The 14,875-nt window shown below is 40.9% G+C and overlaps 1 protein-coding gene across 2 annotated transcripts in view; it reads left to right on the top strand.

The window, feature by feature from the left end:
- Positions 1-14,875, top strand: part of LOC122797979 (acetyl-coenzyme A synthetase, cytoplasmic-like) — a 1,448,208-nt gene that overhangs the window by 594,250 nt on the left and 839,083 nt on the right. For both annotated transcript variants that reach the window (XM_044066533.1, XM_044066532.1), the window contains exons 5-6: positions 6,405-6,477; positions 6,571-6,646. In XM_044066533.1, coding sequence (XP_043922468.1) covers positions 6,405-6,477; positions 6,571-6,646 — 149 coding nt within the window. The remainder of the gene's footprint in view (positions 1-6,404; positions 6,478-6,570; positions 6,647-14,875) is intronic.

Here is a 14,875-nt window from a genome sequence, read left to right as displayed (position 1 = left end):
CAGCATGGTTTCTGTTATATTCATGTGCAGCACTTGGGTGTCCCCTTTCTGTGCAGTGATGTCCTGCTTTTTAAGTAGAGATCCCCTTTTGTCCCCAGCTCATCTGAAGAGTTACACTGCCAGTCTGCCAGACAGATTCTTATGTCCTTAGGCAAAGTGCTAAGGGCTTGCTCCCTCAACAAAAGGTCTGCAGCCCTTCAAAAGTGGTGACTTGATACCCACTCACGCACCTATGAAAATGTGTTTAACTTAGCACCATAATGATACACACCTTTATCTGCGCTTCGTCTATGCTCACAATTTTTTTTCTGTAAGCTTCAGTTGTTCACTTAAGACATTCAAGTGAACAGTGTTTTACTTTGTCATACTTTAAACAGTCCAGATCAGACAATTTAGAAACAGCAGTTACAGCTTTACCATGGAGTAAGGGGGTCAGGACCCGTACACAAAGCCCTTGGTCAGCATTTTACTTTTTACATACTCTGTCAAATATATGAAAAAAAATATCAAAATTATCAACTTCTGTCAACTATGGAAGAAATGTGCTGCCCTTTATTGCTCTGGGGTTCAGTTATTCCTTTCCGCGTCACCTCCAGGACCCTGATGAAGAGGAAGCATTGCCCTCTCTGATGCTACTTCTCATTTTCTTCAGCCTCCAAGCACCTTCAGTCTCTCATTTTCTAGACCTCCAAGTGCCACAATCTGTCTGCTCATTCTAATTCCATCTGTTTCTCCTTTTCTTCAGCCTCCAAATGCCACAGTCTGTCTGCTGATTCTAATTCCATCTGTTTCTCCTTTTCTTCAGCCTCCAAATGCCGCAGCCTGTCTGCTGATTCTAATTCCATCTGTTTCTCCTTTTCTTCAGCCTCCAAGTGCCGCAGCCTCTCTGCTGATTCTAATTCCATCTGTTTCTCCTTTTCTTCAGCCTCCCAAATGCCGCAGCCTCTCTGCTGATTCTAATTACAAATGTTTGGCCTCCAGTTCAAGTCTCTTTAACTCCAGATGGATTTTTAAGTTCTCTGAGGAAAAGGTTAACTGTCCTGTCTCTGAGGGCTGAAAATTCTCATCACCAGACTGGTAATCTTCCTGGTTGATGGTCTGAGCTGTGACTAAGGCTGAAATAATTTCCTCTTTAGTCAGGTTTTCATGCACCAATCCTTTGGCTTCACACACCTTGGCCAACTGGTTCTTTGTCAGCCTGCCATAATCCTCTGCTGACATCTTTGCCTGCTTTCTCTGACTAAACTAAACTAATCTAACAAAAATAAATACATTAATAAATAAATAAAACTGTTGTGAAATTAAACTCTGTATGTTTACCATGTGGCTGCTGAGAGTAAACACACCTTCAGTGACAACTGCCTACAGGCTACAGAAATTCAATTAATATCCACACCACTGTTTATCAATATGTAATGTCCCCCATCTCTGGGTCAGGAATCAAAGAGCCTGAAACCTCACTACTGACACTGGAGAAGGGCATTCACTTGGAACAAAAATAGATACATCCAGTATTTCCAGATGCAGTTCTCTGCATCAGTCACAGTTTCCCTTAAGAGCACACAGGGAACACCCTCAGTCCGGGATCTGGATTTCTCTTTCTCTCCAGGTCCCCGGTAAGACTCCCCACTGGCATAGTTGTAGAGTTGATTGCTCAGCTGAGTGTCCAAGCCAAGGCACCCTCTCTGTGAAATCACTGCTTTGTGACCCTGCTCCAAGCAGCTGACACACACACTCTTTGAGAATTGATTTACACACACACACACACACACACACACACACACACACACACACACACACACACACACACCCACCTGGGAAAAGCTGACACAGATTTACTAGCTATGCCCCCTTCTCCCCAGACTATAAGGTAGTTACTGCCCTTAGACACTCCAAAACCAGCTACTCTAAATTTCTTACAAGGATACCCACTTATACTGAATGAAATTAATATTAATACAAATGGTAGTGTTTTGACCAATGCAGTAAGACTTTCACGAGTGATCACATAGTCACCAAATTGATATAAGTGCTCACAACAGTTAAAATATTCTCTAAAGGACCAACCACAATGAGGAGTTTAAATATATTTAACAATAAATAATAACATGAAAGTATTAAATATCTATTTACAATAAACCCCAGAGTTTCAGTCACAGGAAATATTAAAATAACACAGATGGATAGATTCACACAGATGCAGAAAAACAGTACTTAACTGATCTTACTATATTTTCATGACTGATATAAAGGATTACTTTTCCATGGTCACTTACTAAAGCAAGGCAAGATGAAGTAAGTGAGTTATCCTTCTCTGTCAGGTTTCAAAAATAGAGTCCTCTGAGACTTCATTCTCATCTAGTATTAAAAACATAATTTCAGTGATGGTTACAGAATGATATCATGTACATCAGGTCATCTCACTTCTGGTTCCCATGCTACCCCCTTTCCTAGCACCTAGCCCAGAATCTTGCACATATGTGCCAATAATACACACACATAGAGCTTTGATAATATATGTTGCAGCTTCTGGAAATCATAAATCAATCAATAAATCAATAAAACACTTCCAGTCTTCCTACAGGACCTGTTAAACCATTCTCTGGCACAGACATTTCATCTCTGGCTGCAGTCAGAACTGCAAGATACAATCTTAAGTAATTTAATTTCTTACTATTTTTCAAAATCAGATAGACTGAGATTAATCTCTTCTCTTCCAGTATCCTCTATTAACATATATAGATTACCTCAGTTATAACAGTACAGTCTGATATAAATGTATATTTCTTTTCTGTTGAGTGGTACATTTTTAACACAAGCAGCTTTACAAATACATTTTAAACACAAGCATCTGTACAAATCAGTCTGATAAACAAATATATGTTACACATCCGCTGCCCTGCTTTTCCTGGAATAGCTGGCAATACCTCATATCTTCACACATGTTTAAGGTTTGTTCTGACTAATTGTGAAAGTTTGATTACTGTTTTATTTGTAGTTTCTTCTTATGAGGAAAATCTGCTTTCATTTATTTATTTTTGTTGTTTAAATCATTGATAACTGTCTACAGTTTGTGTATAAGACTATGTTGCTACTTATTCCAGGACTATGGCCTCTAGTGCAGTTTTGAGGAGGCTTGCATGGCTGCATTCTCAGAACATCCCAGGTGATGTTAAAAATGAAATTTTAAATACTCCTTGAGACTGATATTTAGTTTTTGGCCCCTCTGCTGCAGAGGTGATAAAAATTATAATGAAAGGGGTAAGCTGATACAGTGAATCGCTAAGATTTCTCAGTCCTCTTTTTCTAAGTTTTCCAAGGGATTCTCTAATTTCCCATCCTATTTTGGCAAGTGTAATAAAATACAGGTAAACACACATGCAAGAGAAGAAATGGTCAGGGGGGGTTCCAAGAAGAATTTTGTAAGCGCTCCCCAATCCAAGGGCAGTACAGTAAGTTAGAATGACTGTTTAAGAGACTTTGTTCTTGCCTCTGACCCTGGCAGCCCCTTTTTTCTTCCAGAAAGTCTGAATTTCCACTTTTCTTTTTGGCAACAGATACTTTCAGACAGATTGGTTCTGAAGATCATTCATCAAGATTACAGATGGTAGTGGGAAGAAATTTGTCCTTTCCAGGGGGTCATTCCTCCTCCTCCAGCACAGACTGTTTTGTTTCCTTCATCTCATGCTGTCTCAAAGAGTGATAGAACCTGTCCCCCCTTTCCAGGTGGAAAGGGGTTTTATTGAAGGATGTTTTTAGCGTCAAAGAAAAAATGCTTGGAGGCCAGTTCTGAATCTTTCTTTCCTAAAAATGCTTGTGATTATTCCCAAATTTAAAATGATGTAATTTAACAACCTGTTATGTCTTCTTCCTCATTAAGTTTCCTGGTAACACTTGATTTAAAAGATGCACTATTCATCCAGATTTGAAGCATTTTTTTAAGGTTCTGTATGTATAGATCGCATTATCAGTTCTCTGACATACCCTCTGGACAATGCACTGCACCAAGATTCTTCACAAGAGTATGTTTTACCTTTTGCCATACTCACCACAACAAAATTATTTCACTCAGGGTGAAGACCCACTCTGCCAGGACCTTGACTTCATCTATGGCGTTTTGGGAAGGGTTGGATTGTAGAAGTATTCTAGAAGCTGGTACTTGTTCCTCCATACATACTCGATTCTTTCTCTAGGTCTGGCTTTGAAAGAGCATTCTCCAGGGGCTTCTGGACTCTTTGAGGTTTTAGGTGCTGACTTTTCTAACCATGAGCAAAACTCTTGACTAGGCTTATAAGGGCCTCCAGGCCATTAGCCTAGTAACTTCCTATGATCTTCTTCTTCCACCTCCCAAATGTTGTTAGCTAGAGTAATCTATCCATATAGCTATGGCTACTGCAGCAATGATCTATATTCTATTGAGGCTTGATTGGTATGCTGGAAGCACTTCTGCTAAACACTAAACCAAGGAATTTAGCTTCTGATTATCTCCACAACAGAAAATTAAGAGCTATTTTGCACTTGATTAATCCATGGCTTGTTGTAAACAAATTATTTGACTTTTGTAAGTAAATAATTTGTTTCTTTAGATTAATCTGCTTTGTCAAACGTACCTACAAATACTCTGGGTCAGGAATAGTTTCAATTTGAGGGAAACTACTTTAATGACTAGGGGCTAGTTAGAATTGTATTGTACTGATCTGCTTGCTGACTGGATTATTGTTTGTTCCTTGAAGCTATATATCACTGTCCCTGGGATTTAGTGTGGCCATTAAGGTTTGGTTGATATTGTTGGAGCACTTCTGCTAAACAATAAAAAAGCTCATTTATCCAGGGCTGCTCATAGTTTGGCACCAAGACAGAGACTTTTGAGAGGATTTTGCAAACACAGAGATTGCCATTTCCTTGGAACAGACTTTCTATTCACATTAAGCAGAACTAACCCTCCTCACATGCATTTTAGATCAGTCAATGGAGAATTGCAAATTCACACCTAGGGAAGCACATTTGTCCCTTTTGGACAAGAGCAATCTCTAAAATACTGAAAGCATATGGGTAAACCTTTGCCATTTTCTTGTCCCTAGAAACCACATATTGGGTGAAATCATGTTATACTGGAAAGGCTTGTAAGGGTTCTTAAGCCTTTAGCATGGTAATCTCCTATGAACATAGTACAGTTGTCTAAGTAAGCTTACCATAACAGTAGATGTTCGAATGATCACTGCTACAATAGCCACTCCCTCCTTCTGTCCGCCTTGTTTTTGGTATGTTGTTTATGCCAGACTGTGGTTATTTATTTTTTGTTCTTCATCACATTGTCCTTTCTGGGCTCAGCCTCACTCTCTTTGTTGGCAGGAAAGCTCTGAAGGGCTTGGCACCCAAACTTGCCTTCTAGTCAGCTCGGCTCGAGCTGCTTGACAGCTTGGGTGCATGGAAGTTGGCCTGAAGCTTTGGAAGCTGGCCAGCTGCTATATCCTTGGAAGGATAGTGCAGCAGCAGTCATTGAAACATCTAATTTTATAGTAAGTTTACTTGTATAGCTGTACCTTTTTTTTACTTCTTTAACAGATTTTTCTGAGGTGGGAGATAAAATACTACATCAGGGGTTGGGAGTTGGCAGTTTGGTTAAAGTGTTTGCCTTACAGATACAAGGTACAGGGTTTGGTTCTTGCCTTGGCGGGGAAATTGGCTAGTCCTAAAATGGCCCACTAGGACAATTAGCCTGGTTCTAATCTATGAATCTGTGTATCCATTTCTCTGCAGCACAGGACACTACAGATTGAATTATGCATGGTTTGTATGTCTGTTGTGTGTAGCAGATTCGGGTAATGCAGCAGATGTAACGTTGTAGGATTGACTGTTTTATTTATTTTTGGTTTGTGTTTATGTATTTGTTTTTTTTTTCCTCTCTTTTCTTTTTTTTTGTTAATGTTGAATATCCAGTTGGGAAAAAAAATTCAATGGACACAGTTGGTAGAAGAAAAATAATCTCCAAATAAAAAAAAATTAAGACAATACTGTGGAGTGATATGTATAAATATAGTAAATGGATTTAATTTAGGAAATTACCAGCAGTCTTGGCAAGACAAGAGAATAGCTATTCTAGAATAGAAGCTATTAGCAAAATCTCATAATTACATATATAGTTTGACAATAGCAAGACTTGAAATTACATTGTCTTCCTTTGCTGTCTTGTCACCTTTTGATGCATCCTGTAGTCTGATCCATTAAAAGCAACGTGAACTTTCCCTTTGTTCTGGGAGAAAATTCAGTGTTGTAGTCTGTTGTTAATCATCATTTTGGAGTAGTTCCCAAGTAAGGAAACAAACTCATGGGATATTTCTAACTGATATTTAATTTTGTTCAGTATTACAGTAAATTAATTTCTTATTTTGTCTTACTTTTAGTTTGCTGGCTTCTCTGCAGAGTCCCTGTGTGACAGAATTTTGGATTCTCAATGTGCCTACCTGATCACTGCAGGTATATATTAAAGGATATTTGAATTAGATATAGTTGCAGTGTTTTAGTTTTTGAACTACAACTTAATATTATACATTTCCTTTTTCTGTTCAGATGGATTTTTCAGGGGAGAGAAAATGGTAAACCTTAAGCAGATTGCTGATGAGGCTCTGGAAAAGTGTAGAGACAAGTAGGCTATTTTATGTTTCTTTATCTGTCTTTGAGTATGTACCTTCCATTCATTGTAACAAGACTCACAGGTCACTCGTCCTGTTACCTTCTTATGCTACGTTTTACAATACCAGTATCATTTCCTGTTTATAACAGCACCACCCAGTGCTATCATTGTTAGACAATGTCCTGTAGTTAAGCAAAAATGTACAGTTCCTGTTATATAGTTTTGTATGGCTGCAGCTTCAAATCTCAAAAGCACATTCAACCAAAATATTTTTGAGGCGGTGAAAAACATTGAAGGCACAAAATATTGAAAACACATTCAATTGATTGCTCAAATGGCTGAACATTTATTTTAATAGTGTTTGTTAAGTAGGGGTGTGTAGGAAAATTAATGTTTCACCGAAAAGGTTGTAGTGAATGGTGTGTATGTGTTAATGTTCATGGATTAGGGTTACAGTTAGGTAGGGGATACCCTTGCTGTTTGGCATGTTTGGTATTGTGTGTGTTCTGTTTGCTTTTGTCTTGTGTGATTGTACTGTTAGGGGAAAGGGTTATTAGTTACGTAGTGTGTAGGGCAGGCTCTGCGGCCACCTTACTTGTGTGCTAACCCTCACCCTACCCTTTCCCCTAACTCTAACCTTATACATTACATTATATTACTAAAATCCCTTTCCGTAACGGTATTTCAGCCCAGATGACACTTAATCTTGGTTTGTAGTTGGGTGTATTATATAGAGTAGTTGTAATTGCACAGAGTGATTTGACATTTCATGACATACACACACACACACACACACACACACACACACACACACACACACACACACACACACGTGTGTGTGTGTCTGTGTGTGTTAGTGTGTGCGTGTGTGTCTGTGTGTGTGTGTGTGTGTGTGTATGTGTGTGCATGTCTGTGTCTGTGTGTGTATGTGTGTGTGTGTGTGTGTGTGCATGTCTGTGTCTGTGTGTGTGTATGTGTGTGTCTGTGTGTGTGTGTATGCATTCGTGTGTGTGTGTGTGTGTGTGTGTGTGTGTGTGTCTGTGTGTGTTTGTGTGTATGTCTGTGTGTGTTTGTGTGTGTCTGTGTCTGTGTATGTGTGTTAGTGTGTGTGTGTTAGTGTGTGTGTCTGTCTGTATGTGTGTGTGTGTTAGTGTGTGTGTCTCCGTGCGTGCGTGTGTGTTTGTTAGTGTGTATATGTGTGTGTGTGTGTGTGTGTGTATGTGTGTGTTAGTGTGTGTGTGTGTGTGTGTGTGTGTGTGTGTGTGTGTGTGTGTATGTGTGTGTGTGTGTGTGTGTGTGTGTTAGTGTGTGTGTGTGTGTGTGTGTGTGTGTGTGTGTGTGTGTGTTAGTGTGTGTGTGTGTGTGTGTTAGTGTGTGTGTGTGTGTGTGTTAGTGTGTGTCTGTCTATGTGTGTTAGTGTGTGTGTCTGTGTGTGTTAGTGTGTGTGTGTTAGTGTGTGTGTCTATATGTGTTTGTTAGTGTGTGTGTGTCTGTGTGTGTGTGTGTGTGTGTGTGTGGGTGTGGGTGTGTAAAATATGCAGTTGATGTCTGGATGCCAGTGGTTAGAAATGAGAACAAGTAAGATGTCAGTGATCATATGCCGTGGGATTTTGGTGGTGTTAAAATATTAGTTTGCACTGTGATATTGGAGACAAATAGAAACTGTGATTTTGGGGACGTTGTGCATTTGGAAACTACTGGGATTTTCTCTTCTGATAACAACAGCTCAACACATTCATGATTTTCTGTTGCTCCTCTGCTTGATTTTATATCTTTCTGGAACTCCACTGGGAGTTGTATGCTGTTAGGAACTTGTTTGGTTGTACCTTACCCCACTTTTCTTTATTGGTTAGCTTGTCTAGTTTCACCCTTGGGATCTTGACTTGCCTTTGTTTCAACTTATCTGTGTTGGTATAAGTACTCCGTGATCTCATTCATTGTTCTGATTAATGGAGATCTTTAATTACTGTGGTGACAACTCTGACACTGGGTTTGAATACCACCACTGACAACCAAATAAAATGCCAGATGTGTGGGGGACAGGGTCTGCAGTCCATGTATCTGCTTCACTGCCCATATTGCCACCAAAGAGATAGTCTCGTATGTCACACCACTGACACTTAATAGGTTAAAGAAGAAAAGATGCAGACAAATCTCTCTTGCTGACCAATTCGCTAAATATGGCCTGGCTTCAAGAGCATGCATTGATTTTGCACTGCTGCCCTGGGTACATGCTTCCAGCATCCACAGCCAGACTAGGATTACACACTGAACACAAACACTTAATGAAATCATTCTCTGGCCAAGCACCCCAATTACCTCTCTCACCACTGTCTCACTGAATGTAATTTTCTTCAGTACCCACCCATGCTATCTGCAAAAAAAAAAATGTTGAAGTTTATATTTTCTGTGTACTGAGGTTATTCCTCAGTGCACAGAAAGTAGTGTGTTGAATATTACATTACTGGCAATTTGTGGTTGATGTTTTGAATATCTGTGTTTTGGTCTTTCAGTTATCTTCAGCAGACTCATTTATTCATGCATAAAGGTATTTATGCATAAGGGTGTTTGCACACGTGTTTAAAATGTGTATGTGCATAATAGTGAGTAAATATTGTGTGTCTTGGATTCAGTAAATATTGTGTGTGTCTCTGAATCTCTGCAGTAGTTCCCCACCCACTCTCCCTGTTTCTTGTTGTGGTGTTAATCTTGGGTGGCTTTGGAATTGCCCGCCCCTGCTGTAAATCTCTTTTTGCACACTCACTCAACTGAGTACATTGAGATCATATTTTGATTTTGGATACTCTTACCAGTCCCATCTCCTCTGCAGTGTACAGAGAGAGCACTTGGGAAGGGCATTCCCCTATAGTATCTTAATCTGCTCTGTTTCCTCCATCTCAAAAAAAAAAAATTTGCACTTCATCTGCCTTACTGTATTTGTGTTTCTTCCTACTTTATTACCTTATTTTGCTTTTGCCTCTTTTAACATTTCAAAGTGGAACCTGTGTGTTGAGAGACAGCCTTACAAGACTATCTGCAAATATATAGAGCTGAGTATATTTTTTTGTAGTATTCTATATTATAGAGCTAAATTGTTGCTTAGATATCTGTTGTCTTACTATTCTGCAAATATACAGAGATCAGTATATATTTTTTTGGTTTTATAATTTGCACTCTGATTCCTCACATCTCTGTTGAAACTGGTTTCCCTACCCCCTTCTTGTTCTTGGTTGTAGTTTAAATTTGGTGGCTTTTGCAGTGCCCACCCCACTGTAGATTTGATCTAGGACACTCCCCCAGTCCCATCTCTTTACCGCATTCTACCTAATAAACCCTTTCTGCACTTGCTTTTAGTCCTTTTTAATTTAATTAAATTTTTTCAAACTGTGTGTGGACTAATATTGCTACATACTCACGTCTGCCAGCTTGCACTGCATGTGAATTGTTTTTACTACTGTTTTTGCTACTTTTCTGAAAAAAAAATGTATCTGCTTTTACTGTATTTGTGTTTCTTCCTACTTTATTTTGCTTTTGCGTCATCTTAAAAGTACTCAATTGTATTTATTACTGCTTGGTGTATCTCATTCTAAGCCTTTTAGTTTAAGCACTTGGGCTTCAGACCAGTTGTTTTTACACTAAGAAGGTTTGTGGTCTGCACTGTGGTGGCAGAACAGGTAGCTTAGATCCTTCTAAGTTGGGAACTGCTGATTGAGGGCTCAGTGTCTGTTATTCTAAAAATGTATTAATTCTGGTTTAAGCATTTGGGCTTCAGGACAGTTATTTTACATTAAAAGTGTTCGTTGGCTGCACTCTTGTGGGAGGTGAGGCTGGACTCTGCCCTTCTGAGCTAGGAATTTCTGGTTAAAGACTTATAGACTTATAGTGCCTGCATATTTGAACTGCTTCTTACTGAAATTGGTACACCTTGTTTGCTGTAGCATAGACTAGATCCAGGCCTGCTGAATCTAGCTTTGTTTGTATAACTTGAGCACTAATCCAGGCATTCTTTAAAGTATTCAGTTGTATTTACGTATCTGCTTTTACTGTATTTGTGTTTCTTCCTACTTTATTTTGCTTTTGCGTCATCTTAAAAGTACTCAGTTGTATTTATTACTGCTTGGTGTATCTCATTCTAAGCCTTTTAGTTTAAGCACTTGGGCTTCAGGCCAGTTATTTTACATTAAGAAGGTTCGTGGTCTGCACTCTTGTGGGAGGAGAGGCTGGACTCTGCCCTTCTGAGCTGGAAATTTCTGGTTAAAGGCTTATTTATAGTGCCTGCATATTTGAACTGTTTCTTATTGAAATTAGTACACCTTGCTTGCTGTAGCATAGACTAGATCCAGGCCTGCTGAATCTAGCTTTGTTTGTATGCTTGTTATTTCCCTGAAACGCTAATTCCACCTAAAACATGGCTTTTCAGCACTTCTGTGGATCCCTAGTGATATCTGCATTGCTTACTGTACTTATTTCCTTGTTTCACTTGAAAGAAAGTTACTGTTTGTCATTTTTGCATTTAAGTTACCTGTTGCATTTAAGTTACCTGGCACTTGCTCACTAAAGCAATTATATAAGTCAGCACTAAAAAATTAAAAACACTACACCCTCACAAACTCCCCTTGAGTACCTTGTTCCCCATTGGCCCTTTTTTCAGTTATAAAGTAATTCCCAATACTATGCTAGCATGTCCAAAGGTCAGTTGTCAATCTCCTCTCCGGTCCAGCTGGTGAATCTGGGAATCTTGAGGCAATGTTACAACTGCCTCATGTACACAGACAACCCTCTCCTCCTCCCAACAAATTCCAACACATGTAAGAGATACAACCATATAGCCAAACTGGAGGCTAAGCTCTCTCAACTCAGTACTGGCGTAACCAGTCAGGAGGAGAAGGAAACCACACTCACTACAATTCCAGTCTCACATAGACCTACCATGACAGCAAACCAAACACATAAACACACAAAACATACTCGAGGCTCTAAATAAAAATCTGCCTAAGCAGCAGAGACCTCCAAAGCAGACACCCAAGCAACTGCTACCCCAAAACAAAACACATGCAACACATAGCTCACAAAGCCAGTGTGCCGAACTGTCGCAGCCCTTAAGGCTAAACAACACACCTGATACACTTGTAATAGGTGACTCTATCATCAGGCACACTGACATCCCGCTCACCAGGCTGAACAAGGAGAAGGTCACAGTGAGCTGCCTGTCAGGCGCTAGGATCCGCCACATAACACAAGCACTCAGGTCACTCCAAGGCAAGTACAAATATGACTCGGTCATTGTCCATGCTGATGTGAATGACCTGAGATGTACTTCGCTGGACTACATGAAAAGAGACATAGAGGAGCTCTCTGAGCATGTAGCCCAGGCTGGTATGACCCTGACCTTGAGTATCATCTTACCCTCACCAAGAATGATGCCACAATATGAAGACAAGATGATCAATTTCAACAACTGGCTTAAGTATTGGTGTCATTCAAAGGGGATCCATTGCCTGTCAGCCTGGGATGACATGCTCGACAAGCCACGATGCTTCACTAGGTATGGCTTGCACCTGTCACCCCTGGGCTTTCGGATATTGGCAAAGGCTCTTGCTTCCCCCATAGTGCCTTTTTTAGGCAAGGCTCAAAAGACAAACCCACCTCCATAGGTATCACAAGGGATAAGAAACTAAGAGTAATGCTACTCAACGCCAGAAGTCTAAACCTCAAGATGCACGCACTCAAAACTCTCCTTAGCATGGAGAACATCGATATCTGTGCAGTAACAGAAACCTGGTTCAAGGCTCCAGAGAGCACCCCAGCACTACCAGGTTATACCTCATACCATGCTTTTGGCCCCAAATCTTGGACTGAACCACAAAAGGAGGGGAAGTATCAATATTCGTCAAAGATACCCACACCTCCAGGTTGGTGGCACAGCACGAAGCATCAGAGACTATCCATGTGCAACTAACAGTGGGTAAAACTGCCTTCCAGTTTATAGCCTGCTACAGACCACCCTCCCAAACCCAGGAACCCCACTCGGCCTTCCTGAGAACACTGGAAAATATGAAGGTCTCTCCAAACACCATTATATTGGGCGACTTCAACTACCCAAACATAGACTGGGAGCGTTACTCTAGCTCCAACACCCTAGCCCAAAGGTTCCTAGAATTTATAAACTCAAATGCTATGGAACAACTTGTTACCACTCCCACAAGAGGGGAAAACATACTGGACCTGATCATCACCAACATGGGGACTCTATGCTCCAGACCAGAAGTGTTTCCTTCATTGGTAAGATCAGACCATAAACTAATCTCACTGGATATTCACATCCTGACCCCACCCCCTGCCCAGAAAACCACAGTGAAAAACTTCTCTAAAGCAAATTTGCACTCCTCAAAACCGAGGTGGAATCCTTCAAAGCCCCCGAGCCTGTGGAAAATACGGCCCCGACTGCAGAATCCTTTATAAACGCATTCTATGAACACCTTCAGGAATGCATGGATCATGCAATCCCAAATAAAACCAAGACCCAATCCTCCAAAGACAGACGTCCTGTCTGGTGGACCCCAGCCATAAACAAACTATACAATAGAAGGAGGAAGCTACTACATGATAGAGCAAAATCCCAAAAAGGGAAGGCATCTCTGATTAGTATTAGCAAAAAACTACAGGCACTCATAAAATTGTCTAAGGCCAGCTTCGAGAGAAAAATTGCACAGGACACCAAGGATAATCACAAGGCTTTCTTTAGTTATGTTAGCAACCTGGGTGGGAATTCCCAGATATGCTCAGAATTAGTCAAAAATGACAAAATACATTGAACCCACAGACATTGCCAACATCCTAGCTGACAGGTTCAGCAAACTTCTCCCCTCCCACCAAAGGGCAAATATCTATCCCAGCAGAGTGCTGCCCCCCTGACATCTCAGATGCTCAAGTAAGAGCCGCCCTCTCCAAAGCAAAAAACACAGCATCAATGGGACTAGACGGTGTCTTGGGCTGCGTCCTACATGAACTCCAAGAAGAGCTAAACCCAAACATAAAACTACTGTTCAATCTCAGCCTTACTACAGGATATGTACCCAAAGAGTGGCATACAGCAACAGTGGTCCCTCTCCACAAAGGTGGTACCTCAACGGATCCTGGAAACTACCTCCCCATAAGCCTGACTAGCTTGGTCTGCAAAGCTATGGAAAGGATCATCATGAACCTCATAAATAAAGATGTTGGGGACCTACAGACACTGGATCCTACCCAGTTCGGCTTTGTTAAGGGCAGATCCTGCCTCTTAAACCTGGTCGATTTCTTTGAAACAGTCACCAAGGCCATTGATGAGGGGAAGGTGGTCCACATAGCCTACCTGGACCTCGCAAAAGCCTTCGATACAATACCCCACTCGGGCATTATAGATAAGCTCACCAGCTTAAATATAAACCCCTATGTCACTAGATGGGTTGCAAACTGGCTCAAGGACAGAACCCACATGGTTAGAATTGCTGGAGCCATGTCAGACTCCAAACCAGTTACAAGTGGCGTCCCACAAGGTTCAGTCCTGGGACCTCTCTTGTTCGGTATATATTTCTCTGAGGTACAGGCCAACACGGAAGGACTGTGGCTGACCAAGTTCGCAGATGACTGCAAACTGGGCGCCATAATCAACTCTCCAGCCGACACAAGCATCCTCCAAAAGGGCCTCATAGAAATAGACAACTGGTGCCAGAGCCATGGCCTCAAGCTAAACGCCAAAAAGTGTCTAGTCATCCCCTTTGGCAAAAACAAAGTGCCCACAAATTACCACATAGGTGGTAATCCATTAAGTACAGAAGAAGTAATTAGAGACCTGGGGACCCAAGTTGATAGCAATCTCTCATTTGACAACCACGTGGCCAAAGTGGTTAAAAAAACATTTTATATAGCCCACCTAATCATGAAGGGATTCACATCTAGATCAGGGGAGGTCATCGTGCCTCTTTACTCATCCCTCATCAGGCCCATAATTGAGTACAGTGCCCCTTTTGGGATGTACCTTACCAGACACCTGCAGCAACTGGAAAGACCCCAAAAGTACCTCACCAAGAGGATCAAAGGGCTCAAACAGATGCCATATGCTGCCCGGTTAAAGAAACTCCAGCTCTACTCAGTGGCATACCACCTGCTCAGAGGCGATCTGTGCCTGACATATAAAGCCATGTCCAACCTGGAATTAATGGACATGCTGCACCTCAGAAAATCCAAATCCCATTGAGC

Source organism: Protopterus annectens, chromosome 3.part1 (assembly GCF_019279795.1).
Source record: "Protopterus annectens isolate FY-2018-M chromosome 3.part1, PAN1.0, whole genome shotgun sequence".
NCBI lineage: Eukaryota > Metazoa > Chordata > Ceratodontiformes > Protopteridae > Protopterus > Protopterus annectens.
The sequence above is the reverse complement of the archived record's forward strand: the minus strand, read 5'-3'. Positions and strand labels throughout refer to the sequence as shown.